General features: G+C 36.1%; 3 protein-coding genes across 4 annotated transcripts; 1 reads left to right on the top strand and 2 right to left on the bottom strand.

Moving 5' to 3' along the window:
• Window positions 1-373: 373 nt before the first annotated feature.
• On the bottom strand, window positions 374-2,236 carry LOC127792521 (7-deoxyloganetin glucosyltransferase-like). 2 transcript variants are annotated; one of them, XM_052323042.1, is made up of 2 exons: window positions 1,634-2,236; window positions 374-1,472 (listed from the first exon to the last, which is right to left on the bottom strand). In XM_052323042.1, the coding sequence occupies exons 1-2, from the start codon at window positions 2,160-2,162 to the stop codon at window positions 574-576; spliced, it is 1,428 nt and encodes a 475-aa protein (XP_052179002.1). In that variant the 5' UTR covers window positions 2,163-2,236; the 3' UTR covers window positions 374-573. The 2 variants fall into 2 exon arrangements, with proteins under 2 accessions (XP_052179002.1, XP_052179001.1); XM_052323041.1 differs by having other exon boundaries at window positions 376-1,514; window positions 1,634-2,234.
• A 3,025-nt stretch (window positions 2,237-5,261) lies between these two features.
• On the bottom strand, window positions 5,262-6,332 carry LOC127792520 (NADPH-dependent aldehyde reductase-like protein, chloroplastic). Its single transcript, XM_052323040.1, has one exon. The coding sequence runs from the start codon at window positions 6,229-6,231 to the stop codon at window positions 5,401-5,403; it is 831 nt and encodes a 276-aa protein (XP_052179000.1). The 5' UTR covers window positions 6,232-6,332; the 3' UTR covers window positions 5,262-5,400.
• Window positions 6,333-20,161: 13,829 nt separating this feature from the next.
• On the top strand, window positions 20,162-22,473 carry LOC127791327 (probable serine/threonine-protein kinase WNK11). The gene is made up of 3 exons (XM_052321124.1): window positions 20,162-20,325; window positions 20,877-21,380; window positions 21,719-22,473. The coding sequence occupies exons 2-3, from the start codon at window positions 20,877-20,879 to the stop codon at window positions 22,094-22,096; spliced, it is 882 nt and encodes a 293-aa protein (XP_052177084.1). The 5' UTR covers window positions 20,162-20,325; the 3' UTR covers window positions 22,097-22,473.
• Window positions 22,474-23,117: the final 644 nt, after the last annotated feature.

Genomic DNA, 23,117 nt, shown 5'->3' with positions numbered 1-23,117 from the left:
GCCTCGATGGTTATCTACATATATTATGTTTATGGAGGTGGTTTTTTAAAAAAACGGACGAGAGAAAAAAGAAAGATAGATGGTCGAAGGGAAGAAAATCGAGTGACTGCTGGTGTTAATTCTTAGGTTGGGGTATTTTTTTTCGATTTGGGCAGAATTAGGTTCGATCTGAGGGCTGGTTTTGGATTTTTCTTAGGACCGATTCTTAGCTTTACCTTAGTGGGTCTTGGACCGATCAATCTGAGCCTTGAAGCCCACCTTCAACCCTTCCATCGCCAGCGACAACAAGGAATTCTTTTGCTTTTGTTCTTTCAATCTCTCATTTGGTTTTTTAACTTATTGTTTTTTGTATTTCTCTTCTAATCTAATATACGTGGTTTGTGAATTTTACAAGGAATTTTCTTTACAGTGCAATGGGAATGTAAAGCCCCGTTTTTTGAATTAGACACTAGAAGTAAAATTGATTTGTAATAAAAATAATAATACTAGCTTAACATAAAGGGTCAATAGCCAATATTCTTGAATCAGATTCCCAAATCTACCCACACCCCAAATAAAATTGGACTGAAAATTCTAGACTTTTGATACGGATAGTTGCTTCACCAATTTGTCCAAGTTCATGGAGGATGACCCATCTGGACCGGTGGCCTCTTCTGCCATTTTCTTCCACTCCCTAGCTTTCATCTTCATTTTCATACCCTGTTCTCCACCCATTATCTCTCTTATCAATCTCTCCACTTCATCTCTCTTAACATCATTATCAATCTCCATGCCAATCCCCCAGTGTTTGTTAGCGTATCTACAATTTGTCTGCTGATCTGCCAAAACCGGCCAACAAATCATTGGCACTCCAGCTGACAAACTCTCGAGAATCGAATTCCACCCACTGTGTGTTAAAAACCCTCCAACTGAGGGGTGGTTGAGTACTTGCTCTTGTGGACACCAGCTTGCTAGTAGACCTCTTTCTTTAGTTTCTGCCACAAATTCAGGCGGCAGAATTAATGCATTATCGCCGGCAACCAGATCAGGCCTTATTATCCATAGGAAGCTATGTCTACTATTAGCGAGTCCCCAGCTAAACTCTACCAATTGTCGAGGTGTCATGACCACTATGCTTCCAAAGTTCACATAAATCACGGATTCGGGTTCCTTGGAGTCGAGCCATTGAAGACACTCGGGTTCTTCTTTCCATAAACTGTATCCGATAGATTTCAACTGACTTTCTTCTGATATACTATTATTCAGAAGTAACTGAAGGGGCCCAATAGTGTAAACATGGGGAAACATAGATGAGAGTGCATCCAAAACATCTTGCTCTAACGCATCAAAAGTATGAATAACATTAGCTAAAGCTTTAGAAGATCCCTCTGCTGCTTCCATGGCTAAGTTAAACGCTGGATCATTTGCATCTGTAATTCGGCAAAGGGTCGGGAGATCCTTCAGACGAATATATTTCATCCCCTGAATCCAATCTATAGAGGTGTCCAAGTACCCATTCGTTAGATCGCTTTCGTCTGCAATAATATCAAAAATATATAGCTTATTATATAAAACATGCGCATTAATTTTCCCATCACAATCTGAAGATATGTTTTATAATCTTCTATAGCAAAACTAACATAAATATATATACCTTTGAGCGGTGCAAGACCTTTCTCCAGGAGAGCGCGGTAGTGATAAAAGCCCATGAAACCACAAGCAGAGACCGTCCAGAATAGTATGACAGGGATTCCAAGATCTTCAGCAGCGGTGATGGTGAATGTACTGAAGAAACCATCTGAAACAACGCAAGTCACTGGAGGGATGTTTGAAGATGCAGAGTCATTGAGTTTGGCGAGGAGGCTCCGAAAGGGAACCAAGAAATTGCCCGATCTAAGGGACTGACAAAGAGAAACGCCGTCTTGACAGTGACTGACATCGGAATCTGATGGTGGGAGGCCATCTGGGATGGTTTGGAATTGGAAGTCGGGCAAGCCATCTAAAAAATCAGGTCCTCTTGATTTGAGAAACTGTTTGTGGTTGAACTCTGTGTTAACAAATGTTATGTGGAAGCCCTTGTGGTGAAGCAGCTTTGCTAGTTTCAGGGATGCTTTCATGTGACTTTGGTGCGGGAATGGTATACAGACTGCATGAGGCTTATCAGAAACTACCCTTGAACTCATCTCTCTCACTCACTCTCTCTCTCTCACTCTCTGCGTTTGTCTGTCTGACTCTGTCCCCTCAGCTATGTATGTGAAAAGAAGAAAAAAAGTTGTGGTGCCAAAAATATTATCACAATACATATAGAAAGAATTTAATTTCTTGTGGAATGGAGCGAGTTTGGACAAATAATTGATTTCTTGTGAAATAATTGAGCCAGTTTGGAGAAAGATTGGTGGGGATTAATTAGGTTCGTGTAATTAACTACTAGTCAAGTCAATTGGAAGTGTGAGTTTGGATAAATAATTGATTTCTTGTGGAATTGAGAGAGTTTGGATAAATAATTTAATTTCTTGTGGAATTGAGCATAATACATACACCATCGATGTCTATTTTAATCAATCCATGGCGCACCAATATTAAGCAGTCACCTCTTCCACAAATTAAGCCCTCAAAATTTAAATTCATTCCGGCATTCAAACAAACACTTACTAGCATTTATTAAAATAAACAAGATAAAAGAGTATCAAAATAAATCTGAAATGATTTTTAGATCAAGATATAGAATGATCAAAATAAAATTGAGAAATATTCTAAGATTTTTATCAAGCTGTTTGTTAAATTCTTTGAAATGGATTAGAGGATACAAGCATCATTTTTTTCTTACATGTAGGGACCAAGATATACATGTTACGAATATTTCCCACTCTACTCTATGTAGACTGGACTTAATTCGGTGAGTTGGCTCAACCACTTGAGATCCAGGAAACCTTGAGCTAAGCCCATCAAAGCGAGCTCACGCGTTGCTGGAGCCCAGAGTTATACAGTAAGACCAAGCGAGCTTCTAGTAATGCCTCTAACTTGTCAACGTATTCGAGCGAGCTCCCAACTGCGTTTCGAGTTAGCTCCCAGCGATCCTTGTGGTCTGTTGGCTCAGCCGATCAGCTCGCGTAACAGAAAGGGCGTAAGCCACAGTATATCATTAGGCCAGAGGCCGCCCAGTTGGACTATTCAGGCCCACTTTCTCGGCCCATGCCAGTTCCATCCTGGCCCTTTCACAACAACATCATTACAGCCGTACCTAGGTTTTCGGACATTCACCTCAGATCCCATCCTCATTAATGAAGAATCACATCCTTATTAATGACGAATCTCATCCACATTAATGAAGGTCTCATCGACACCTTGCTACTGCAGGGATGTCCCCGCCGGCTATTCTATCCCATCACCTGCATACGTACAGCGCATGCAGGAGGGCTTATTCTCATGTATATATCGACCAGCACTTTTTAGGGTCAGGATATGTATTCTTTTCTACCAACTTACGAACACTTGATACACTTGCTTACTAGCTCACTGACTTGAGTTTCGGAGTATCTTGCAAGGACAGGCCAGCAGCTCAGTAAATCAGATCAGACACCTCATTATCTCCCTCTCGGATCTACCAAACCAATGCAGGCCAACGAATCACCATCGACCAATTCCGAACATCGACAATACATATCTTGAGAAAAAGAAAAATATGCATATCTTGAAAAATCAAGATAAGAGGTCACAAGATAATTTTCCTAAGAATTGTAACAAATATGATGAAAAGGATAAAAGTTCAAAATGCATCCTATATCTTAACTTTTTCACTTCAAATCTTAATTAACAAACGTCTCTTAGTATATATGTCTCCGATGAATATATATAATAGATAATTTATGGCCACCATTGATTCACCAACTGTGGGATCCCATGGGATAGGAATGGCATCACGTACGTTAAGGAACAAATTAATTAATCTTCCAACATACATGTTTGCATTTATTTATCTACCAGAATGAATTAATGTGATGATCATTATTATAAAAGGAAGGAAGAAGGCTTTGAAATTTCCAATCAGTTGGTTTTCTTCTTCAACCCCAACTAATAACTCGTATTATTAACTTACTTGGTGCAATTGTGTTGAGGTAATTAAATTTTCAAGCAAAAAGCCCAACTCGTATTTTGAATCACAGTGATTTTCATTAATGATTAATTAAGCACCGAAATTGTAAAATTTTATATTTCGTGGGACTGTAAAATTATATATACAATTTCAAAGCTACTGAAATTTTCCAATCATTATAATTCAAATATCACTACTCATATTTGATGATTGATATTGTGTACTTGTGTATTTAATTATTGATTTGTGTATAATATTTAAATATTATTAAAATATAATATTATAATATTTATTATTAAATTATAAAATATTAAATATTAAATTTTTATAGTAAGCTTAACATTTTTACAGTGACTTTACCCTTTACCCAAAAGGTAGTTACTGCCCATTTATCATCAATAAGGAAAAAAAAAAAAGTGGACAAGAGCAGACAACCGTCTAGACAAGACGAATTAGTGAAAGTGAGTCACCGTTGTCGAGCAGCATAACAGCATAGGAAAACCCTAAAAAGACCTGAGCAAGGAAACCGACATCCATGGAGAAGAGAGAGTCATACCCAACGCCGGCAACATAAAAGGCGGCATCAACAGTTGGGTTGAAGCTGGCGCCGCCGAGAGCATCGGCGATGAATCCAAAAATGAACAGGAGAATGAAGAAAAGGAGCTAGGGTGATGACCGCGATATTGAGCTAGCGTTGGCGCCCCATCTCCGAATCGCAGGGCAGATGCTGTGATGGAGGTGCAAGAATGTAACCACAGCATCCCCGATGGCAGCCTTAATCATCACTCACGCCCATCCTCTCTTTGATTTCGATTTCTTCCCAATCAAAACAAAAAAGGCAATTAATTGTCTCGCTCTGGTCCTCAGTAATCAGTACAGTATTTGCTTATCTTCTGTGTTCTGTCTACTTGGGAGGAATCGTGTACGTACGTGTCTTCCTCCTTTTAATTTAATGAGATTGTTTATTGTTATTCCAATTCCCACATCCAATGAAATTGAATTGGTGGAGGCACAGATAGAGAGATTCATTCAGTGGATTCTCCATTCTATTCACCCTTGGATTTTGTATATGAACATGAAAGGCAGCACCAGGTCCCAAGGCCGACCCACATGCTCATCACTTTTCGTGGAAAATAATTAGTTAACGGTTACTCATCGATCGATGAAGGGTCCTTGCCTGGCTAGCAAATCAAGAAAAACACACAATCCATCCATCCATCCAAAGAGAGAGAGAGAGAGTTCAATCGCGTAGCGTACAACACCTGCATCAATTATCCATGCCATATAAATGAAGGAAGGAATCATCCTTCTATATATATACCTACTAATTAGACGTAGCCGCCGTTGACGCGAATGACCTGACCATTAACCCACTCTGCACCATCCGTTGCCAAGAACCCCACCATCGGAGCCACGTCCTCCGGCTGCCCGACCCGGCCGTGCGGGCACTCTTCCACCAGCTTCCGGATCGCTGCTTCACTACTCATCACCTCCATCAACATATCCGTCGCGATCGGCCCCGGCGCCACGCAGTTGGCCGTGATCCGCGTCCCCTTCAGCTCCTTCGCCAGTATCTTCACCATCGCCTCCACCGCCGCCTTTGACGCCGTGTACGTCCCCAAACCGGGCTTCAATGAAGCCACCAGCGACGTCGTCACGCATATGATCCGGCCCCCGCCGCCGCGCTTCAGCCGGCTGGCACCCTCCTTCAGGCAGAGGAAGCTGCCCCTGGCATTGACTCCGAACACCCTGTCGAACTCCTCCACGCTGGTGTCGAAGAGGGCGGAGCGGGTGAGCTGGGTGATGCCTGCGGAGGTGACCAGGATGTGGGGCTGGGCGTTGAAGGCTGACTCCGCCGCGTCAAAGAGGGACTTCACCTGGGCGGCGTCGGAAACGTCCGCTTGCACGGTGATGGCCTGCGGCTTTAGGGAAGAAGCCTCGCCGGCCCGGCCGTTGATCTGGTCTGCGAGGAGACAGGCTTGAGAGGAGTTGGAGTGGTAGTTGATGACGAGCTTGGCGCCGAGGGAGGCGAGGTGGAGACAGATGTCTCGGCCGATCCCGCGAGATCCGCCGGTGACGATCGCCACTCGGTCTTGGAGTGGCAACGCCTGGGGCTGGGGGACGGCAGCGGAGCTGCAAATTGCTTCCTCTTCCGCCATATATATGTAAATGCAGTACCAGTGTAAGTAAGCTAATCTCTCATCAGCTGTGTTCTGATCTGTGCCTAATATATATATATAAGAACGGAAGTAGCCCCGGCTGCTGCCAATAGGGCAGAAGAAGAGTGACAATTTTTTTAATTATTTTTTTCCTTTTTTATTGGTCTGCCTATTGCAGCACATGACGTGACTTAGTCAAAGAATTAAAATTTAGTTAACACCACCATCTATATGTTATTGGTAACAGATAGGAGCCGAATTGTGAATTAGCCAGCCCATTTCACATCGAGAGAGAGAGAGAGAGAGAGAGAGAGAGATGGCGAACAGTGAACTGAGGTGAAACTGAAAGGAAATGCCAGCGCCACCCCCCCAGTTGCTTCTTCTTGACATCATCTCTGTATGTATATCAACAACTCAAACTCCTTGGCCAATCAGCAAATAATAATCCTATAAAATAAAATACACTTATTGTTCCTATATATATAGATTCTGATATATTTGAGTAATTAAACAAGCGCAAGCAAATGAAACAACAGAGAGTCTCAACTGTCAAGTCTTCATAGTGGAAGTTGTCTGATGAAGGCTCGTTGGACAATACCACTTTCCTTTGAATCTCGTCTCTGATACACAACACAAGCAAGCATATATGGTGGAACCATGCATTCACCTCCTTGGCACTGTCATAAACGATAAAAAGAAATGAAAATTCAAATTCTTTGCCCCGGGCATAACCAAGTGATAAAGGAGTAGGCTGAAAAGCTTGTCTAAAAGTTCCTAGTGTGGGTTCGATTCTTGGGAAAAGTAAAATATTTCTTTCTGAAGAAGGGTTTTAGGAGTGATATTAGTGGTGCTTTAGACTTATCATCTTGATTATTTAGACATATTTCTTGATTTACCTCATTAATATAGTTTTAGGGATAAGGTGATTGAGCACGACAGAGACATAATTCAGAAAAAAAAAATGAAAATTCAAGGACCACAAGAGATTACAGCTGGAATGGCAGCTGTTATTCTGATGTGATGTGTATTATATTTATTTCTGCAAATCTGCATCATCAGCTGTGGCTTTCACGTTTCTGATTATATATATATATATATATATTCGTATATTTTAAATGGATTTGTCAGTGTGGTAGGGATATTTTAAGTAATTTATGGCTTTTATAAGAAATATTATAAATTAGTAAGATTTATATATTTATTTAATGCCATGTCAGGCCCCTATGCGCGCGCCATGGAGATAATTAAAATGTGATCAGTAATGAACTGCACCTTTTTAAATAAGAATTTAATTTCCAATTAAATGTATGCCTCTAAATTTTTTTTTATTTGTAAATCCTATACCATTAACATAAATAATAGAGATGAAATGAGATGACACAGTAATAATAAGGCTTATTTTTGTTGTTTTCTCTGTGTTTTTTTTTTTTTACTTTACGCATGTGAAAGAGGTTAATCACGATACACGACAACGCACTAGATAAAAAATACAGTATATGATACTTACAAAAAATCATCTCCACATGAGGATGAAATTCTCATACTACGACTATCATAATTCAAATCTATATTATTGGATATAATCTATTATCTGAGAACCATCGTATTACGTCCGTTAAGTCCATTCTTCTGCTTTACTACTATTGTTACGGGGATTTTTCTTCGCGCAAGGCATAAGGCCACTTTTTTTTCATTTTATTTACATTAGATAAATATTATCTTATTTAATGTGAATAAAATAATAATTTAAAATTACATATTCAGTCAACATAAAATTGCTCGCATGTGTTATACCAATTGTCCACGTACGCCCAGCCATGGGCCTGCAGGCACAATTAAAGACAGACAGGTAATACTGAATCTAATTGAATAATAGACTGCCCCACACATAGCCGAGAAGAGAACCGTATGTTCCAACAGAACTTTTCTCTCCTATTCAGCCAAGCTCAACCCCCATGAATACAAAAAGTCTTGTCAACTGTCATAGTAGCTGGCATATAGGGAGGGGATGATTGTTAATTAAGAGAGAAAAAATTGTGAAATATGAAAAGCAATATGGATATTTAGTTTTTTTAATATATTTATTAAGTTTATTTGAATATTTTGAAAAAAAAAATTCATATCATCTTTTTTTCCTTTTAAGATAAATTTATTTAATCTTCCCTCTCAAATAAATTTATTAAAAGATAAATTTCAATTACTTATATATCCCTTATAAGATAGTTAATGAGATTTAATGTATTTTAAAATTTTAAATTTATTAAAAGAATTTATTTATTTAAGTTTTATAATTTATATTATTTAATATATTTTTAAATTATTATATATTTTGAAAATTTTTAAAATTTAAATGACATTATTCTTTTCATTGATTTTTAAAATTTAAAATTTTCTCTCTTTATATATATTTTATTAACTAATTTTTAAATTATTTTATTTAATTTCATATTTTATTAATTATTATGAAAATATGTTTTGACCGTTTTTAATTATCTAGGTGGAATTATTGTAATTTCAACAATAATTATTTCTACTTTTTAAATATATTTTTTAACATAAATTTAGAAAATAAAATATTTTTTATTTTTATTTTTATTTTTTGACAATTCATATTAATCATAAATTTGTTGTTAATGTTAACAAATAATTTTAAATGAATTTGGTAATAAGGATATTTTGGTAAAAAAAACTCTTATTTTAGTATTTATCATATGCATTAACAAACATATAAAAAGAAAAAATACAATTATTAATGTATTCCAAAAAATTTAACAAACACTCTGATAAAAATTTTAGAATGTTTCTCAGTCTTATCTTGACTATTCCATATCTTAATTCGGAAAGCATTCCAACTTTATCTTGATGCCTCTTATCTTACTTATTTTAACAAAAGCTCCCTAAATAAATAGGGACCACCACAACATATCAAGATTTTATCCAATTATGTAAGAATGGTTGCATGAGTTCTAGGTAGTACCATATTTAAGGGGGCGTTTGTTAAAATGAGTAAGATAAAAGGTATCAAGATAAGATTTGAATACTTTTCAGATTAAGGTATGAAATGATCAAGATAAAGCTGAAAAACATTCCAATTGTAAGCACCCTTACTTGGATATCCCAACCACCCGGACTACTCAAACGAAAACGCTTACAAAAGGAGAAAGAATGAAACATGAGTCAAAACCACATTGGCATGCATACTCAAAAATAAGAACAGCAGAAGTAAAGCTAAATGCATGCATGCATGCACTACAGGAACACCGCTAGCATAGCGGTCACAAGATCAATAAATGAAAACAAACTCATGTGCCAACATATACGAGACTTGAGGGATGATCTGGCACAGTAAAAATAATAGAGTAAATCCTACTCAACCATCAGAGTTGACAAGGATTGACGGGATTGCCTGTACACCATACCAACGTTGCCGTTAGAAGCTGACCCCCTTGCCATGGCCCATGCTGGATGCAACCTGACCAAGTTAGAATGTCCGTGTTCAAGCATACTCAATAAATGAATATCTCAACATGTAACCCGTACCCATGTGCATATCAAATCATGAACAGTAATATAATGAATCTAAACGTGCAGTAAATTACAAACTGGTAGAGATAGTCAGCAGTGCTCAGCACCGGTCAACAGCCAGTGACTAGGAGTGTCCACCCAACGATCCATTGTAGGACCGTACAATAGTCTACCCCAACGTCACCAAATAGCGAACCCCTGTCCCACTGCTCGATAGCTCGACCGAACCATAAATAAATCTGAGAAAATCGTAAATAAACCCGTATGTCTAGGAACCTAGTCCCCCAAACTAGTTCAGCATTATTCTCAAAAGGAATGAGGCGGTACAAACCCTCGTAGGCTCACAACAAATAAAGTTCAAAAAGTCTCAAATTTAATTTAAAACAAATGAATAAATACTCAATAAACAATGCTAGGCGCCGAATTAGAGTAAGGGAGAGGATAAAATACGAGAAACCAGGAAGAGAGGGTTAGGAGCTTGCCTTTACGCGACCGTTCCTTTCCTTTCGAGTACTCCCGCTGTGAAATAAAGCGTTTTTTGATAATTATTGAAATCATAAATTTAATTAAATAAATCTATCGTGTAAAATAAATAGTCTAACCATATAAAATTCTTAAACATATGTCGCTTCTAATACTTTTTACCCATGTAGACACACCGAAATAAAATCCCAATGAGTCTTCTATTTATTTTAAATTAAATCATACCAATGATATCTCAATTCATATAATTAATATATAATAATAACAACTTAATGCTCGCCAATATGCAAACATCACTTCCTGTTTAGATTATGCACATAGGGAAATATATATATCTTTTATTAATAACATATACACACCTCCACTAATATGCATACACGGCTAGGGCCATTTCTTCTCTTTTTCTTTTATTTTAATTCCCTTGCACTCACACACAGTGATTCTCACGCCCATACACTGTGTTTATATATATATATATAACTTGGCACACTCACAGCAATACAAACTCTCACAGTCAAAATAATATACACCCTCATGCATACAGTGAACCCACTCCTTGGACACAACGCACTAGTGAACACATCTACTTGAACATCAAATTAATATACGTAACATAGCATCATCATACAAAATTAATAAAATCAAACTCATAATTAAATTCTAATCGTACAAAATTATTAATATATAATTCTTTACTTACTCGACTAATTAAACTACAATTAAAACTTGATTTAATGCTCAATTTCTCCCAATTTCCTCACCATTTCCACGCGTCATTTTCTTCTTCCGAAAGCTCCGTGCTCGCTCACTGTTTTTCTCTAAATTAAGTTTCAATTGAAGCATTAAATAGCCATCTAATCCCATAGACACACACGCCTAATTCTGATTTCCATTCATTTCACTTCCACCCTGAGATTTTCATAAATTCCATCAACTTAATTTATTTACCATTTTTATAAATACTCTCAATTAATTTAATTAAATACCTAAATTTCTTATTTTTTCAAAATTACATAAATAAGTATTTTTCTTAAATCTTCAAATATCCAAATAAATTAATATTTCTTTTTAACCCACAAATATTTAATAATCACCACAAATGCGATAAAATAATCACTACCAAATAATTTAATTAGCTACCCTTAATTCCCTGAAAAATATTTTGTAATGACTTCATGTAATATCCCAAAAATAATAGGGATAATTATATAACTAAAATAATAATAAACTAATAAATTAAACTAATTAAATTAATGTTTTAAATTTGAGGCGGTGCGCGTGTGTTAGTGTGCTGTGCATCAAAACAAATTGAAGCTTCTTGAAGCTTCTGGCCGAGTGAAGAAGAAAACAGAGGAGCAGAGGGTGAGAGTTGGAGAGGGAGAGCTCGGGAGAGAGTTTAAGGCCGAGAGCTCATGCGAGAGAGAGAGATCGAGACCGAGAGAGTGAGAAAGAGAGATCGAACGAGGGAGAAAGAGGGAGGTGACAGCCATGGAAGCTCCGAGTCAGCTCGGCCATGGCCGCTGAGTGAGGCAGGGCAGCAGCTCGCGAGGGGAGGCAGCCATCGATGGTGGCCTTGCAGCGACGTGGAGCGCTGGTTCGTGGTGGCGCGAAGTAGCAGCCAAGAGCTACGGCGGTGGCACGGCCGCAGCTGTTGCAGCCATGGAAGCTGGCCGAGGCGGTGGCTGGTAGCGGCTGTGCGCATGGAGGAAGATGCGGAAGAATAAGAAGAAGAAGAAGAAGAAAAGAAAGAAGAAAGGAAGAAGGAGAAGGAAAGAAGAAGAGAAGAAGAAGAAAAATGGCGCTGGAGCAGTGAGCGTGAGCGTGGGAGAAGAAAGGAAGAAGAAGAGAAGAAGAAGAAAGAAAGAAAAGAGAAGAAAAGAAAGGAAAGAAAAATAAATAAGGAAAAAATAAATGAATTTTGGGATTTGTCGGCATGGGAAGTGATCAGGTACGTGGGTAAAAATTTGTAGAAGCATTATATGTTTAAATTATAAATTTTACGCGATTAAAATTAATTAATTTGGGTCCCGGTTGTGTTATTTGCTAGGAAATGATTTAATTTGCATCGGGAGCTCGAGTGTGGTCGGAATCAGCCGATTTCAGGCAAGATCCTAATCCTTTCCTCGTATTCTTTAATTCCCGTGAGAAACCCTGTGATTTCTCATATTTTATACCCTCCATTCGTCTGTTTCGATTCGTTTATTAATTATGGAAATTTGAGTCGTCTGATTTAAATTTAATTTATTAAGCTGGCTTTGAGGATTTTATTAGCGTCATTTAATTTAAAATAAATATAAGACTCGTTGAGATTTTAATTGTGGTACGCTTACGTAGGATTTTAGACGGTTAAATTAATTATATTACACGGTAGATTTATTTAATTAAAGTCGCGATTTTATTTATTGCCAGCGAACGTTTTACTTTGTAACGGGTGCGCAAGAAAAGCAAGGAACGGCCATGTAAAGGCAAGCTCTTAACCCTCTCTTCTTGATCTTTAATTCCCGTGAATCACCCCGTGATTTCCTGTACTTTATTCTCTCCCTTACTCTAATTCGGCTCTTAACCTTATTTGTTATTCTTATTCATTTGTTTTAATTTAAATTAAATCCGAGACTTCTAGAGTTTTATTTATTGTGAGCTTATGGGGGTTTGTACCACTCCCACTCCCTTTGGGAATGATGCCGAACCAGCCTGGGAATTAGGTTCCTAGACGGGCGAATTTATTTATGATTTTATCGCGTTTATTTACAGTTTTTCTCGGATTTATTTATGGTTCGGTTAGAGCTATCGAGCAGTAGGGCAGGGGTCGGTTGTTGGTGACATTGGGGTAGACTATTGTACGGCCTTGATGTGGATCGTCGGGTGGACACTCCTAGTCACTAACCGTTGACCGGTGCCGGGTACTGCTGACTAGCTCTGCCGGTATGTGATTTACTGCATGATTAGTTACATTGTATTACTGTTCATGATTTGATATGCACATGGGTACGGGATGCATGTTGGGATATTCATTTATTGAGTATGCTTGGACACGGACATTCTAGCTTGGTTAGGTTGCATCCACCACGAGCATATGCATGGCGTGTGGTTTACTATGTGGGCGGAGCATGGCCTGATGCCTGGATGTATGGGCGCCTTGTATCACGTTGATGCTCACTACGCCATTGCATTTCTATGTGCATTGCATGGATACTAGTAGTATTTAGTTCTCGGACGGGAGTACCGTTCCGAGGGAGGCTATGGCTTGGTTGTCGGGAGTACCGACGGATACAGGTGACGGGAGTACCGGCCTGGGACAGCGCGCGCAGGTTTGTTGCAGATATTTATTGCCTTTCAGGGCAGCGGCAGGTTGGTATGGGACTTGGGTGCCAAGTGTCTTATATGGGCCCCAAGGACCGGTATGTGCTTTTATTTTATTATACTATTGAGCTGTTGTGTTGTAGCGTCTCATGGCTTGTGTGTACCTGGGGGTTTATTCTGGGGTGAGATTTCTGATTTTGTGTAGCCTTCAGCCTTTTCTTCCTTATACTTGCTGAGTCTCTCGACTCACCTTGCTTTCCATCATTCCAGGTAGTGGCGGCGTGGGCCATAGCAAGGGAGTCAGCTTTAACGGCAGAGTCAGAGTCGGTGTGGTGTACAGGCAGTCTCGTCAATCCCTATCCACTCTGATGTCTAAGTAGAATTTACTCTATTATTTCGTACTGTGCCAAGTGTTTTCTCGAGTCTTGTGTATGCCGGCACAGGAGTTCGAGTTTATTTATTTATCTTGTGACCGCTGTGTTAGCGGGGTACCCATAGTGCATGCATGTCTTGAGCTTTGCTTCCGCTGTTCTTATTTTCGCGTGTGCATGCCGGGGTGGTCTTTGTCTCGTGTATCATTATTTTTCTCCTTCCGTAGGCGCTCCCGTTCGGGTAGTCCTGGCGGCGGGGGATATCCGGGCGGGGGTGCTTACACTTCAAATACCAAATTAATAATCATTATTTATTTCTTAATTTCTGGGATATTACACCAATATTTCTATTAAAGTGTTTGTTAAATTTTTTTAAATCTATTAATAATTATATTTTTTTATGTGTTTGTTAATACATATAATAAGAATTAAGATAAGAGTTTTTTTACCAAAATATCCCTATTACCAAATTCATTCAAAATTGTTTGTTAACATCAATAACAAATTTATGATTAAAATAGTATTTTATAATTAATATGATTGTCAAAAAAATAAAAATAAAAATAATATTTTATTTTCTAAATCTATATTCAAAAATAATATTTTATTTTATTTAAAAGAGTTGAAATGTAGAAATAATTATTGTTAGAATTACAATAATTCCACCTAGAAAATTAGAAATGAACAAAACATATTTTCATAATAGATAATAAAATATAAAATTAAATAAAATAATTTAAAAATTAGTGAAATGAATTGTATTAGTTAATAAAATATATATATATATAGAGAGAGAGAGAATTTTAAATTTTAAGAATCAATGAAAGGAATAATGTTATTTAAATTTTAAAAATTGTCAAAACATATAACAATTTAAAAATATATTAAATAATATTAATTATAAAATTTAAATAAATAAGTTTTTTAAATAAATTTAAATTTTTAAAATACATTAAATGGCATTAACTATCCTATAAAGGGTATATAGATAATTGAGACTTATCTTAAAAGAATCAAATAAATTTATTTAAAAATAGAGATCAGATAAATTTATTTTAAAAGAAAAAGATAAAGGAGCATGTGAAGTTTTTTTTAAAAATAATTAAATAAATTTAATAAATATATTAAAAAAGTCAAACATCTAAAATGTTTTCTACTGACATTTTCTTTGTCTTATTTATATTAACAAACATCCGTTCAACATGAAATAGACTAATAATTTAGGTGATAAAATGATGGAACTTATGATTGGGAGGACCGGTCGCTGCTGCTGATTCCTCTCTTAGTGCAATATCAGAATAGAAACAAGTGTATTTTATAGGTTTATTATACCACCCGTTCCATAGACTAAAAAGATTATGTTTTTTTAAATAAGAATTTAATTTACCTCTTTAGTGTAATTTTAAGAGCGGAGTATTTTTAGAAACGGAGTGATTGAGAATGTCAGTAATGTGACGACGTAATAAAAAAAATAAAAAAATAAATATTCAAGGACCACAAGAGATTACAGCTGGAATGGCAGCTGTTATTCTGATGTGATGTGTATTATATTTATTTCTGCAAATCTGCATCATCAGCTGTGGCTTTCACGTTTCTGATTATATATATATATATATTCGTATATTTTAAATGGATTTGTCAGTGTTGTAGGGATATTTTAAGTAATTTATGGCTTTTATAAGAAATATTATAAATTAGTAAGATTTATATATTTATTTAATGCCATGGCAGGCCCCTATGCGCGCCATGGAGATAATTAAAATGTAATCAGTAATGAACTGTACTTTTTTAAATAAGAATTTAATTTCCAATTAAATGTATGCCTCTAAATATTTTTTTATTTGTAAATCGTATACCATTAACATAAATAATAGAGATAGAAATGAGATGACACAGTAACATTAAGGCTAATTTTTGTTGTCTTCTCCGCGTTGTTCTGTTTTATGTGTAAAAAGTGAAATCTCTCATCTTAAGAGTCTTCACACACTGTTTTACACATAAGAGGTGTTAATCATGATATACGACAGCATATCAGGTAGGAGACACAATACATGTTGCATATAAGAAACCATCCTATAAAAAGGTAAAACTCTCATATTGCGACTGCTATGACTCGAATCTACATTTTTTAGTATAATTTATTACCTGAGAATCAATTGTGCTACGTCTGTGAAAATCGATCGTTTGCTTTACTACTATTGTTACGGGATTTGTTCTTTGCGCAAGGCATAGGGTCACTTTTCTTCCATTTTATTTACATCATATAAACATTCTAAGGTGAATAACATAATAATTTAAAATTACATATTCAGTAAACATAAAATTGCTCCCATGTGTTATACCAATTGTCCACGCACACCCAGCCATAGGGCTGCAGGCACAATTAAAGACAATTGAATAATAAACTGCCCCATGCATAGCTGAGAAGAGAACAGTATGTTCCAACAGAACTTTTCTCTCCTATTCAGGCAAGCTCAACCCCCATGAATACAAAAAGTCGATCATAGTAGCTGGCATCATCACTAAGGAGGAGTTTGTTAATTAATATAAGAGAGAAAAAATATTAAATATGAGAAATATTATGAATATTTAATTTTTTAAATATATTTATTAAGTTTATTTGGTTATTTTTAAAAAATTCTCCTGTTATCTCTCATTTTCAAGATAAATTTATTTGACCTTATCTGACTCTTTTAAGATAAGCCTCAATTACCTATATACCCCTGGTAAGATAGTTAATGCCATTTAATACATTTTAAAGATTTAAATTTATTAAAAAACTTATTTATTTAAGTTTAATAATTAATATTATTTAATATATTTTTAAATTGTTATATATTTTGACAATTTTTAAAATTTAAATCACATTATTCTTTTTATTAATTTTTAAAATTTAAATTTCTCTCTCTTTCTATATATATATTTTATTAACTAATATAATTCCTTTCACCAATTTTAAAATTATTTTATTTAATTTTATATTTTATTAACTATTATGAAAATATATATTTTGACCATTTTTAATTATCTAGATGGAATTATTGTAATTTCAACAATAATTATTTTTACTTTTCAACTCTTTTTAAATATATTTTTGAACATGGATTTACAAAATAAAATATTATTTTTATTTTTTGACAAGTCATATTAATCATAAAATACTATTTTAATAATAAATTTGTTGTTAATGTTAACAAACAATTTTGAATGAATTTGGTAATAAGGATACTTTTGTAAAAAATACTTTTATTTTAGTGTTATCATATGCATTAACAAATACATAAAAAAAAAAATACAATTATTAGTACATTCTAAAAAATTTAACAAACACTCTGATAGAAATGTTGGAATGCTTCCTAGTCTTATCTTGATCATTCCACATCTTGATCCGAAAAGTATTTCAACTTTATCTTAATGTCTCTTATCTTACTCATTTTAAGAAATGCCCCCTAAATAAATAAGGACCATGGGGCTTTGACCATGGGCAAAGCCCCATGGTCAAATATCGATTTAGAGATGGGTATTTCACCCTTACGTTTGTAGGTGTATTTGGGATCGAAATTTGGTTATTGGGTTCTTGATTTATCTCTTATGTTAATATTGTAGGGCCAAATAACGGAGGACGCTCGTAATGATGTGTAAATAAAAAAAAAATTCTATCATTTTGAGAAATTTGTGCCAACGATACAAACTTTTGCAAGAATTCCATTCCCTTGTTCTCTATTTTTCCTAACCAAGCATAGCTTAAAAGTTTGGGCCCCAGGACGTAGATCAATTGGCAAAGGGAGAATATGCTGGGGTGTTGCTCTTTGAGCCTCCAGGTTCCGTGTTCGACTGTTTGTCAGGAGATAATTCAGCAGATAATGAGTAATCTTGAAAAATGAAAAATATTTGTCGCCCTCACGTTTGCGGTTGTGGTAGGGATCGAAATCTACCTGCTGAATTCTCTAATTTACCTCTCCTGATAAAATTGTGGAGCCGAACAGCGAAGCGCTTGTGACGGTGCGTTAATCAAAAAGTTTGGTACATAATTAAAAATAGATTAAATGATAGGGGTCTTTTTGGTAATTAAACTTTTATTTTAATTAGTTGAATATATTTATTTATATTTATAAAGCTTACATATCCATTTAAATTAATTTAAATGCTATAAACAGTAACACAATCTCATTTAATATACCTTGTATATATATATATATATATGTAGAAGCAACAAGGGTAAAAGTAAAACATTATCCTCTCAAAAGAGAAAAATCTTACTGTTTGGTATCCAATCTGACAACATTCCTCTAGTATTCATGCATTTAATTCCACATTTAATGACATTTGGACATGATTATTATAATAATAAGATAATATAAGATATTTAATTACATTTTTTTGCTTCAAATTCCAGAAAAAATTTACCTATTTTAAATAAAATCATGAATATAATATCATTTTATTTTTTGTTTTGTCTTAGCATGTTTAGACTTTTTGTCCATCACTCTCTCAAGTTCAAATAAGGATGGCAATTGTTATCTTTCTTTGTGGTACCCCTCAAAACTCTACCTTAAGGAGAAAGATTAAGATTTGGGTATTAAAATATACCTGTGGGGAGAGTAACACATTTAAAATACTAGTTGGATACATATAAGGTGGTGGCGACGAAATTCTCTAGAGGAATTTCTATCATTTTATTATTATTATTATTATTATATAAATTACACAAGATATCTTTGAGATTTAGAATAATTATAAAAATTCTTATTGACATTTGAAAAAATACAAGAAATACTATTGAGATTTAATATTATATTATAATTGTTATGAGCGTTTTTCAGATAAAGTTAAATGGGCTCAGCTCGAACCAGAAGGCCGAACCAAACTCCCAAAGCCCAGTGGGCCCAAGATAGACCGCAGATCGAGCTTCCAACGAGACTTATAGCTCGCTGACCAACATTTTCAGCTCGCGACCGCAAAATAATCGGAGACGATATTCACCTACCTTATCAAAAACAAACAAAATCCTTGAAAACATGGGATTTATTCCTAATTGTGTGGAGCTAATAATGACATATTATTTTTGTAATATTATTCTTCTATATTTAGGAGTCATTCAAATTATAAACACCCTACTCTATAAATGGGGGGTTAAGAGTCATTGTATAAAGGGCAAGTAATAATATACTATGACTCTGCGGCAATAACCAAATAACAGTCATGTAATAAGCATCGTTCTGATTGAACCACGTAAAAATCATTTTGTGTGCTTTTTCTTCCTCTCATTCATATTTATTTTCTCAGTGCGAGCAAGACGAATCATGGTCGACCAAATTTTGCCGTCGATAATAATTTTCTCTTATTATTAAGTAACCTCAGTTATATATCTTAAAATGACTAAAATTATCTTATATTTATATATTTTTTTCTCTCTCTTACATTTCTTTCTCTCTCTTGGTCTCGTAGAAGCAACAATAGTCTAGCTCTTGCCCACAGAGTATGGTGCAAGTGATAAGCAATGCCGCACCTGAAATTTCGGGGCTCTGAATCGAAATATAAAAAATGGGCCCCCAAATCATAATGTACATTCAAATTTTATTTTTCATAATAAAATATAAAAAAATATTCATACCATATGAGAATAAAATTAAAAATTTTATAACTGGTCAATTAAAAATTATTCTCCTTGTAATTTTGGAAGCAAAAATATTAATCAAATTTACATAATCAAGTTGTTCGCCAAAGATTTTCGTATCTGCGTTCAACAGATTTTTTTGGGGGGAGAATTGAGGAGAGATTTATGAGGGCAAAATTGTTATTTTGATAAAGGGGCAAAATAGTAATTTTATTTCAAATTTATGGACCCCCTAAATATGGCAAAATCATGGACCCTGAGACAATGGGCTCTTGAAATTGACTATAAATCCGAGCTTGGTGATAAGTCTCTCAAGTTTTCTTGAGAGTGACGTAAAATTAACTTTTGATGGAAACAAAAATGCCTCATTTAATGGGATTGATCGCGTGTCAGCTTAAAAGTGTATAAGCTTGTAACCGTATCTAATTTATCCAAAAACTAAACCAAGAGGGAAGGCCAGTCCAACATAAAAAGATCTTAAATGGACAATCTCTTATAAACATGAGATGTTAATTAACATCTAAACCACCTTTAATCGATATATGACGTCATTTTTAATAGTGAGGAGATTATTTACTTAATCAACTGAAACGGCCCTTAACCCGACATCAAACCACAGTCACACATAACTAACCACGAGTTAAGAGCCCTAGCTCCTTAATCCCCTATATAAACCCGGCCTCCGCCTGGAATCACCCTTTTCCTTTTCTCGTGTTTTGTGCCTTTGCTTTTACGGCTGAGTTTGAAAGTCTCGGCTGACAATTTAGAGCGCGTCGCTTCAGGCCTTCGGATTTCGTGGTAAGTTTCAATCTCTGTTTCCGGTTAGTTTTTTCTCTTCGTACGAATCGATCGATCTATCAAGTTGCTCGTGAATGGAGCTTCATTCCTGCTCTGGAAACGGTTCTGTTCGTTGTTCTTCAACTTTTTCATGAAAACGCCATGTATATATAGAGAGAGAGAGAGAATATATATATATATAGAGAGAGAGAGAGAGAGAGAGAGAGAGAGAGATTTTGTGTTCGATCCTAGTTTTAGCAGTGTTAGACTGAAATTTGTTTTTATTTTTACTGCAAGTTTTTAGCTTCTTGAAGCTTTTATTTCATGGACTTGGAAACGGTCTCCGATTTGATTTCAACTTTGGCGCTGTGATATGAATCTGTCCTGTTAACGAATGTCTCGTACCTTTCTCATACAAAATTGATATATGAACGACAGGAAAAAAGAGAAAAAAAAATTCTGCTATTCTTTTGATTTCAGGAGTAAAATATTTTAATCGTTGTGCAAACTTTTTCGAATTTGTATCGATTTGGTCGGTTCTGTGAATAATTTTTTGCATTTTCTGCTTGCAGATGCCGAGCATGAATTCCGATCCGGCTGATGGCGACGCCGAGCCGTTTGTGGAGATTGATCCGACGGGCCGATACGGCCGGTACAACGAGCTACTCGGCTCCGGCGCCGTGAAGAAAGTCTACAGAGCGTTTGACCAGGAGGAAGGTATAGAGGTGGCGTGGAACCAGGTCAAACTGCGTTCCTTCTGTGAAGATCAAGCAATGATCGATCGTCTGTATTCTGAAGTTCGGTTGTTGCGGACTCTGAAGAACAAGAACATCATTGCTCTGTACAGCGTGTGGAGAGACGAAGGGCGAAACACGCTCAACTTCATCACAGAAGTGTGTACCTCCGGTAATCTGAGGCAGTACAGGAAGAAACACAAACATGTCTCGATGAAGGCTTTGAAAAAGTGGTCCAAGCAGATTCTCAAGGGTTTAAACTATTTGCATACTCATGAGCCGTGTGTCATTCACAGAGATCTCAACTGCAGCAACATCTTCATCAATGGCAACGTTGGTCAGGTAACGCTGTTTCCCCTGTCTGTGCTGCCTTTTTTTTTTTTTTTCAACGGCTAATCGTGTTTGATTTCTGAGAAAAAATAGAGAGAAGAAAATGTCCATTATAATCGCCTTCAAATTTTCATATTAATTTGGTTTATCAGTTAAAACTCGTATTTAATCTTTGAATTGGCCCGCCCCGTAAGTGCTATCCTTCTTGATTGAAGAAACACAGAACTAAAAAGCAATAATATGCACGCCGTTTTGAATGATTTTCTGTGGTCGATACATAGAACATATAAAGATAAGCTTAATTTATACAAATTTGATCTTTAGTCTAATCTTTAACATTTCCAAAACAGGTGAAAATTGGTGATCTTGGTCTGGCAGCAATAGTTGGCAAGAACCACTCCGCCCATTCGGTCCTCGGGACGCCGGAATTCATGGCGCCGGAGCTGTACGAGGAGGATTACAACGAGTTGATCGATATATACTCGTTCGGAATGTGCGTGCTGGAGATGGTGACTCTCGAATTGCCTTACAGCGAGTGCGAGAGCGTCGCTCAGATCTACAAGAAGGTAACATCTGGGGTGAGGCCGCGCGCAATGGGGAAGGTTAAGGACCCTGAGGTGAAGGCGTTCATTGAGAGGTGCCTTGCTCAGCCCAGAGCCAGGCCTTCGGCGGCCAACCTCCTCAGAGACCCATTCTTCAATGGGATCCATGATGATGACGACTGTTAACTCCGTCTTTGGGAGAAACTATTTCATGCCTTTGAAACATGTCGGCAAATCAATATCCGTTACCACACACGTTGTAACAGATAATTGACTTTTGGGACATGCTCAAAATACTTTGCTTGCTTTTTTGTGATTTATTATTATTGCTTTGCTGGTTCTCGAGGGGTGGAACCGTGGAGGTGGGGGTGTTAATGGGTTTGTGGCGTGTTGATGATGGTGTTTTCTCTTCTCTTTCATTTTTTATTTTTGCTTTTTCTCATAAGCATGTTGTTGATAGCACTGATTGATTTCCGGGGAAAAAAAAAAAAAAAAAAGAAAAGAAACTGTGTAGCGTGAAAAAGGGTTGATTGTGTAAATAAATAAAGTGAACACTTGTTTTAGATTGTGATGTCCTTTTGAGTTTGGTTGTTTGTTTGACATCAAAACACAATAAATATTTAATATGACTTAACAACCCAGAGCCGTTCCCCATAAGCTTAATTGGGGTTTCACGTTCATCTCACCATCCCATGAAAGCGTAGGATGGAGACTTTGACCCGACGGACGACTCTTGAGGCGGCAGAAAAGCGTGTTGTTGTTGTCATTTGCATTTTCTTATTCTGATGTTGGGTTTTGCCTGGCAGGCTGTAATTTGCATCATCTTCCTTTCTTTTGTTGGAGAACATTCAAACTTCTCGCCGTCTAATCACTTTATTATTATTGCGGTGGTTGGCTTCCAGTAGAAGCTTATCCCATTCCCACCCAACCAATTCTAAGGCAGTGTGGGACCCCCTTAAAATGCTCCACTTCACCAATTTTTGCCTTTATTTTTTCTTTGAATATTTTAATTATTCGTTTCAAAAGTTGGAGTAGTTATTTTATTCATTTAATTTTTTTTTTATTTTGGTACAAACGAGAAAACATTTAATGATACCATGTTACATAGTGTCACAATCTGATAGTAATTTGTCATCTATAAAATTCTTTGTTATAATAAAATAAAAGACTAAAGGTAAAATTCACCCAAACTCCATTTTGTTTGGGT

Source organism: Diospyros lotus, chromosome 15, assembly GCF_014633365.1.
Source record: "Diospyros lotus cultivar Yz01 chromosome 15, ASM1463336v1, whole genome shotgun sequence".
NCBI lineage: Eukaryota > Viridiplantae > Streptophyta > Magnoliopsida > Ericales > Ebenaceae > Diospyros > Diospyros lotus.
The sequence above is the reverse complement of the archived record's forward strand: the minus strand, read 5'-3'. Positions and strand labels throughout refer to the sequence as shown.

Coding starts and splice junctions, on each gene's coding strand:
- LOC127792521 (XM_052323041.1), bottom strand. CDS start 2,162: ATGAGTTCAAGGGTAGTTTCTGATAAGCCTCATGCAGTCTGTATACCA. Junction 1,515..1,633: donor AGGTCTTGCACCGCTCAAAG/GTATATATATTT, acceptor ATATTATTGCAG/ACGAAAGCGATCTAACGAAT.
- LOC127792520 (XM_052323040.1), bottom strand. CDS start 6,231: ATGGCGGAAGAGGAAGCAATTTGCAGCTCCGCTGCCGTCCCCCAGCCC.
- LOC127791327 (XM_052321124.1), top strand. CDS start 20,877: ATGCCGAGCATGAATTCCGATCCGGCTGATGGCGACGCCGAGCCGTTT. Junction 21,381..21,718: donor TCAATGGCAACGTTGGTCAG/GTAACGCTGTTT, acceptor TTTCCAAAACAG/GTGAAAATTGGTGATCTTGG.